At 51.0% G+C, this 8,067-nt stretch overlaps 1 protein-coding gene across 3 annotated transcripts in view; it reads right to left on the bottom strand.

Moving 5' to 3' along the window:
- The window catches only part of RBPMS (RNA binding protein, mRNA processing factor), a 178,464-nt gene extending 177,656 nt beyond the window's left edge, over positions 1–808 (bottom strand). Inside the window, exon 1 of one of the 3 annotated variants that reach the window (XR_006964313.1) lies at positions 187–807. Coding sequence is in view for 2 of the 3 variants with exons in the window: in XM_047091265.1 (XP_046947221.1) it covers positions 187–252 (66 nt within the window). In the remaining variant the exon portion in view is untranslated. Of the gene's footprint in view, positions 1–186 lie in introns of all 3 variants that reach the window. The other 2 variants (XM_047091265.1, XM_047091263.1) reach the window with 2 other exon arrangements.
- Positions 809–8,067: the final 7,259 nt, after the last annotated feature.

Consider the following 8,067-nt stretch of genomic DNA (forward strand, 5'->3'; position numbering starts at 1 on the left):
CCACAAAAACTCGCTCTCCGAAGAGAGCCCCTCTCGGGGCCACAATTTGGGGCTGTGCCTCGGGACAAGGGCAATTCCCAAACCCTCGGCTGCGGCGCCCCGGGGCCGGCCGGCCGCACTCTGGAGAAAGCCCGCGCGTCTGGCGCCCCAGGTCGTACCCCCCGCCGCACCGAGCCCCCTCAGTACCTCTTCCTCCTGAAGGTTGGCCTCGTTCGGGGTGTTCTCCTTCTCGGCTTTGCCGCCGTTGTTCATCTTCCCGGTCCTTCCTCGCCGGGCAGGGCTGGGGCGCGGGGCTGGGCGAGGGCGCGCTCGCCCACTTTTCCCTTCCCCGGGCGCCGGGGCTCCCTCGGGCGGGCGCCGCGGGCTGCGGGGGCTGGAGCCGGGGCACCGGCGGCTGGGACTCCCGCGGCGAGGCGAGACTGCGGCGGCGGGCGACCCAGGAAGTGCGAGGGAGAGACGGGGCAGGGCGAGGCGCGGGCCGACTGGGAAGGGGACGGAGACAATCGGGACCCGGGAGGGAGACCTGGAGAGGGAGGGCGGGCGCAAGGGAAGGAAGGAAGGAAGAAAGGATGGGGCGAGGGCGCGCGTCCCAGGAGGGAGCCCAGAGAGTCGGGGAGGTGGCCGAGTAGGGGCTGGGGGCGGCCGCTGCCCGAGCCTAGCGGGGGCCGGAGGGAGGGGGCGAGGGGTGCCCAGACCGAAGGAGGAGGAGGAGGTGCGGGGCGCGGGCCACGGCTGGGACGCTGGGACCCGGAGAGCCGCTGAGTGCGCGCTCCAGGCAGGCTCTGGGAAGTACGGGATCCAAGCAGCTCCCTTTCTCTCTCTTTCCTCCCTCCCCTCTCTCCTCCCTCTCCTCCTCCTCCTCCTCCTCCCCCCTCCTCCCTCCCTAGACGAGGGCCGCCGGGTTTAGCCCAGAGGGACGGGACGCGGGACTGAGAAGCCCCCAGCGGGAGGAGGGGCTGCGCCGGGGGCGGCTGCCCCGCGGCCGGATGGCGCGCGCCGGGGAGGGGCCGCGGGCGGCAGGCGGAAGCGGCCGACCCCAGCCCCCAACTCCGCGGTAGGTCGGAGGGCGAGGGCCGAGGCGGGGGAGGGAAGGAGGCCGGGTCCTCCAGCTCCCTCGCTCCCCCGTGGGCCCCGGTGGCCGGGCCGGGCCGGAGTTGGCGAACTCGCGTGGCGGTGCGCGCCAGCTTGGAGAGGGGCTTCGGGGAGCCAGGCCGGGCCAGCGCGACGCCCGGGAAGTGTGATGGGCTACTGCCGTGGGCTTGCTTCCCGCGGGGATTCGCACCCCTATCCCTAAGCCTGCCCCTCCTTTTCAGTACCGGCTTACACCCATTTCCTGCCTTCCTAGTTGGCAGCTTGAGATGACAGGATGCGAGGGAACGAGCGACGTCCTGGGGCCCCCCGCTCCGGGCCAGCGTTTTCAGGACACAGCTTCAAACCCCCCGCCAACGCCGGGTCCTCCCAAACCTTCCAGCCTCCCCGCACCGGCCGTCGCTCTCCGCGAGGCTTTACGGGCCCCTGCTCAGGCTCCTCTCACCGCCTTTATCAGGCCTTTCTGGAATTATTTGTTTACCTGGCTGCCTCCCTTACTCTTCTGGAGAGCCTCCCTGCTAGACTACACCGTGCCCTGTTTATCTTTATAATCCCACGGCCATTTAAGTACGCTACCTGGTATATAGGAAGCAATCAGTAAATATTTGTTGGCTAAGTGAATGTTCCTCAAGCCCGCCGAACTGGAGGCCAACACAGATGATCTTCAGAGAGGGTCAAAGCAGCTTGAAGAAGGAAGAGGGCTCAGCATTCTGGGAGGTCAGCACAGCACGCCTGTTTATGCACCAACCTCGGAAGGACTGTGGGTTTCTGTTTCCTCACCTGTGAAATGGGAATAGTTCCAGTTACCTCCCAGGGGGTTGCAATCAGAGGACATTACAGGTTGGTACACTACAACACCCAGCATCCATTCCTGCCCAGTTTAAGTCGGCAGTACATGGAACCTAACATTATTAAGGAAATTTCCACTTTTCCAGGGTCATAGAGAGCTTCTCCATTCCTGTATCATAAACACAAATTTTGAACTGCTTATATCAGTAGGTTCTCCCTCACTTCCCATGCCCGGGAATTCTCTCACACAGCATGCTGTTCCTTTCCAGCACAGCACCAATCACAATTTCTAATTATTGGCTTGCTTCACTGTTTATCTCTCTCTGCCCCTCACCCCCCCAACATTCTTCACCCTATACTGGTTTAAGTGCTGCTAGGAGTGGGGTGGGGCTGGGGGTGAAGATAAGACTCCTGCTTTTAGGGAGTTTAAACTGGTGTCCTAGAGACAAGATACCCAAAACAACTCCAGGGATTCTGGTTGAAATTGTAGAAAGCAAAGAAAAGACTTGTGTTCAGAGCATGGTGACAAAAAAAAAAAAAAAAAAAAAAGAGAGAGTGGTAATAATTCGATTTACCTATTGGATTTTCCTTGGGTTGGGTAGGGGGAGTCAGAAGATTTTGATAGATTTAATTGCTGTCCTGATGTCATGTCTCTCTATGGGAGAAAATGTGTATGTTGGATGAAAATAAACCAAGAATCTCGAAATTGCAATGGGAGTTCGGAAGAGGCAAGGGCCACAATTAATCTGGAAACTTGGACAGCCCAGTCCATTCCCAATCCCTCCCTCAGTTACATAAGGAACCACGAGGGGGCAATGTCTTCCTGATCAATGGCTGAGTGGTGGTCTTGGCCCCTGTGCCTCCGATACTGCCGGCACTTTGCCCTCCTTGGCCAGTGCCTGTTACTGAATACACTCCACAGAAAGGTATTGTCTTTCTGGAGCCTGGCAAAGGCCCAAGAAAAATGACAATTGATCTAGTCATTGATGGTTCCAGTCAGACTCCACTTACGAGTAGGTGGAAGATGTTGTAGGATTCCAGGATGCTGGGAGAACCTCCCCTACCCCCACCCAGGGAAATGTGGCTTAATTCCAAATGTAGAACCTGATTCCTTTGTCTTTAAGCCAAGCCAGCACTTTGTCCATTGTTAACAGTTAAAAACCTCTGGGATAAAAAATGAAAATACGGGCAATGAGAGAATCTTGATTTGTTCATTGTTGTGTTCCCAACATCTAGATAGTGCCTCATGCATAGTAGGCATTCAGTAATTATTTTTGAATGAATGAACACATTAAATCTTATCAGATCTTGATTCTCAGGCATGAATGACATCAACAGATCCTTCCAAGACCCTGCAGAATGGTCTGAATTAGTGGAGGCGTCTCAGCATGGACAGCCCCCACGAGGGCACTAGCAGAGTCATGGTAGTGATCTTTAGTTGTTATTTTGCAGGGGGAGACCCTAGGTAGAGAACATTTGTGGAGACAACTGATGAGATCTCAAAAATAAAAAATCCCACCACTCAGCCGGTCCACCTAACACATCAGGCAATTAACAATACAGAAGGGAGGCCTAGAACATATCCCAATGGTAAGCATGACATTCAAGGTGTTTTCAGAGAAGTATATGGGGATGGGGGTTATATGCCATGAAAAGAAGGACTCCTGTTTTCTGTCCTTCCCATGAAGAATGGCGTAGACTTACCTGGAAAAACAGTAGGGTCATACAGTACCAACAAAACCCAATGAAAATCTGTAAATAGACTTTGGCTGTTTATAAAACCTAGGGGAAAGGGATCATTCAGGATATAAGTGATCTTTCTGACCTGTTTACTACCTCAAAGAAAGAAAGTTTCAAAACTGAGATTTCAGCAGCACTAGTTTCCAGTCGCCCTACAAGCTACCCATGAGACAACAAAGGGATTTTGTATCCTAGGAAAGTAGGGCTAATGACCACGAAACATCTGCTTTCTCTCCTGCCCACTACTTTACCGCTTTGCTTCTAGCCTGCAAGGTTACAGACTAGATTGAAAGGGAAATATTGTACGCACCTGTAGTTTTATTACTTATCTCTGTGTCTCTGGCAGTGTTCATTTTGAGGCTTGCTTTAAGAAATCCAAACCTATAATTACATCTTAAATGTCTCTGGGAATTGCAGACATTGAAGATCTATTTTGAGGTAGTTTGCATGGCATGGGTTTTGTGCCTGTGTTGGCAGCAGAAAGCTACAGTATCTACCACGTGAATTGTGATTATCTGTTAACACTTCTGCCTCCTCTGCTAGACCCAAAAAGTTCTCGAGGCCAGAGGCTATGTTTTAGAGTTTTGTCATCCTTGACATCTCTCGCCCTACCCCCCCCAACACCTCCAGGCCATCATCATCTTCCCCGATTTTATTTATTAGTTTATAATTGTAGCTTTAAAAAACACACAACCGTATTTGCCATTCTTCAGCGCACAGTTCAGTAGTGTGGAGTATATATATTCACATTGTTGGGCAACATCCTCTTGATTTTTACCTCCTAAATAGTTGTGAGATTCAATCACTTCCCTCCGATCTTTTGTGGCCGCCCTTGCAGCCACGTGGAGAGGCTCGCGTGGAAGAGAAGTAGGTCCCGGACTCACAGCTCCAGCTGAACTCTCTCAGCGGACAGCTGGTACCAATTGCCAGCCTTTTGAGTGAGTTCTCTTAGAAGTGGATACTCCAGCCCTGGTTGAGCTGCCCCAGCTGATGCCACACGGAAGAGAGATGAGCTGTCTCCGGAGTCATGCCCAAACTGCAAAACTGTTAGCCAAAAAGTAAATGCCGTTGTTTTAAAACACTGAGTTTGAAGGTGGCTTGTTATACAGCAATAGATAACTGAGACATAAGTGCATATCTAGAGGTAACATCCTGGTGTGTAGAAACTTACAACATGTGGCAGTGGCTTTGGGACCAGGTGGAGGATGGAAGCTGGAAGAACTTTGAGGAATCTACTAGTGAAGAGCATTACTATGGGGCAGTGAGTATTGTCATAACAGGCTAGAGAGAGGGGGACCCGATTTATCCACTGGAAAAACAATTAGCTGATCAAGATTGCTGGTACATGTAAGATAGAAAAGATACCTAATGAACAAGTGGATCTGGTTAAGGAGATATTTGTATAGATGTTGTAAAGGTTGAAGAATTTTGGGGGCACCTGGGTGTCTCAGTTGGTTAAGTGTCCGACTTTGGCCCAGGTCATGATCTCAGGTTTGTTGAGTTTGGGCCCCATGTCGGGTTCTGTGCTGACAGCTCAGAGCCTGGAGCCTGCTTCAGATTCTGTCTCCCTCTCTCTCTGCCCCTCCCCCACTTGTTCTCTGTCTCTCTCTCAAAAATAAATATTAAAAAACTAGAAAAAAAAAAGTTTGAAGAATTTCTTTCAGATACTTATAGTACAAGTGAGATGAGCCAAAAAAAAAAAAAGAAAAAAAGAAAAGAAACTGTTCAATTTTTATCCCAATTTAGAGGAAACATAAAGAAGCCAGGACTTCCTGGGTTTGAAATAAAACTGTCGTTCCTAGTTTCTCCAGAGGACAAAACTCTCAAAATAAGAAATGGCCTCGGAGCAAAGGTCAAATCCAGGGTGCGATCATGAAAATACGACCTCTGTGCACCTGGGCGGCTCAGATCATGGTCTCTTGGTTCTTGAGTACAAGCCCCATGTCGGGCTGTGTGCTGACAGCTCGGAGCCTGGAGCCTGCTTCAGATTCTGGGTCTCCCTCTCTCCCTGTCCCTCCCCTGCTCACACTCTGTCTCACTCTCTCAAAAATAAATAAACATTTAAAAAAAAGCGGGGGGGGGGGGGGATATGGCCTTAGGTGAAGTTCAAGACAAGGATACAGCTCAAAGATCCTGTGGTAGGCAGCCTCCACCATGGCCCCCAATGTTCCCTACCTCCTGGTCTTCAAGCCCTTGTGCAATCCCCTCCCCTTGAGTGTGAGCTTGCTTTTAATGAACAGAGCCTGGTACAAGTGATGGATATCACTTCTAAGATCAGATTACAGAGAGACCATGGCTCCCTTTTTACACACCCTCTTTGCTCTCTCACTTGCTACCTTTGATGGAAGCCAGCTACTGTGATGCCAGTGGCCCTAGAGAGAGGCCCATGTGACAAGGAGCAGTGGAGGCTTCCATCCAAGCACCAGTAAGGAAATGGCACTTTCAATCCAACAATGCACAAGGAACTGAATCCTGCCGCCAACAATCATGTGACAAGCTTGGAAGTGGATCTTCCCTAAGTACAGCCTTAAATGACACCTGTTATGGACTGAATGTTTGTACCCCCCCCCCAAATTCATATAATGAAGCTCTAACCCCCAATGTGATGGTATTAGAGCCTTTGGGATGTAATTAAGTTTAGATGAGGTCATGAGAATGGAGCCCCCGTGATGGGATTAGTGCCCTTATGAAACATCAGAGCTTCTGTTGTCTGCTCTGTGAGGATACAGCGAGAAGGTGGCCATCCCCAAACCGGGAAGAAGCCTTTCACCAAGAACTAGACTGGCTGGCACCGTGATCTTGGACTTGTGAACTTCCAGAACTATGATATTTTGTTATGGTACCCTGAGTTGACTGAAACAAGACCACAGCCCCAGCTGACACCTTGGTTGCAGCTTTTGAGAGACCTTGAGGCAAAAGGCCCCAGCTTAAGCAGAGCCTTGGTGTTCTAATCAACAGAAACTGTGAGATAATAACAGATTTCTGTTTTAAGCCATTAAGTTTGGGTACCTTGTTATGCAGCAATAGATAAGTTGATAATTCAAAGATTTAAGGTGGTACCAATAGATCCTTTCAACTAGATAGCAGGGCTTCTAAAAATCTGGATGGCGTTGCCCACACCAATCTCACACTGGCCCAGTGCAGAGAAGGGCCTCTGTTGGAAAGAAATAGGAGTACGGCTTTTGCCTAAGGGACATGATTATAACTTGAAGTATACGAAACCTATGGCTTTTAAAGGATCTCTACTAGCTTGCACTGAAAAAGAGACTGTTCATAATGAACTTTTTTTTTTTTCAACGTTTATTTATTTTTGGGACAGAGAGAGAGCATGAACGGGGGAGGGGCAGAGAGAGAGGGAGACACAGAATCGGAAACAGGCTCCAGGCTCTGAGCCATCAGCCCAGAGCCCGACGCGGGGCTCGAACTCACGGACCGCGAGATCGTGACCCGGCTGAAGTCGGACGCTTAACCGACTGCGCCACCCAGGCGCCCCTCTTTTTTTTTAACTTTTAAAAATGTTTATTTACTTTTGAGAGAGAGAGAGAGAGAGCGAGCACGAGCGGGGGAGGGGCAGAGAGAGAAGGAGACACAGAATCAGAAACAGGCTCCAGGCTCTGAGCCATCAGCCCAGAGCCCGACGCGGGGCTCGAACTCACGGACCGTGAGATCGTGACCTGGCTGAAGTCGGACGCTTAACCGACTGCGCCACCCAGGCGCCCCAAGACTGTTCATAATGAAAAGAGGCCTCTGGGGCTACAACTTTACAGGCAGGAAGCAGGCTGAGGACGCTACTCATCTGCCACGATGGATTGTTTTCAAGAGGGAGGATGACTCAAGATGGAGCATAAAGCCCCTGAGAATCATTTCCAGAGAGCAGGAGTGAGCCGAGTGAAGGAACTGGTGTCATTTGACCAGATGAATTTCAGAATTGCTATGGGTCACTTTCCATGTCTCTCTCCTTTTCTTCCCTTTTTGTATTTATTTATTTGGGGGAGAGTGCAAGTGGGGGAGGGGCAGAGAGAGGGAGACAGAGGCTCTGAAGCAAAGTGGGCTCTTCGCTGACAGGCTGACAGCAGCAAGCCCAATGTGAGGTTCGAACTCTTGAACCGTGAGATCATGACCTGAGCCCAAGTTGGACGCTCAACTGACTGAGCCACCCAGGTGCCCCTCTCCCCCCGCCCTTTTTTGTTGTTTTAATTTTTTTTAATGTTGATTTATTTTTGAGAGAGAGTGAGTGAGCAGGGGAAGGGCAGAGAGAGAGAGAGACATAGAGTCCAAAGCAGACTCCAGGCTCCAAGCTGTTAGCACAGAGCCTGATGCGGGGCTCCAACTCATGAACTGTGAGATCATGACCAATCCAAATGGGATGCTTAGCCAACTGAGCCTCCCAGGCTCCCTGCCTCTCCCCTTTTTGAATGAGAGTGTCTATTACAGGTTTTCTGTCCCTAT

Source organism: Lynx rufus, unplaced genomic scaffold (assembly GCF_022079265.1).
Source record: "Lynx rufus isolate CCGP_SWC_20201006 ecotype Redwood Valley unplaced genomic scaffold, mLynRuf1.p SCAF_3, whole genome shotgun sequence".
Lineage (NCBI taxonomy): Eukaryota > Metazoa > Chordata > Mammalia > Carnivora > Felidae > Lynx > Lynx rufus.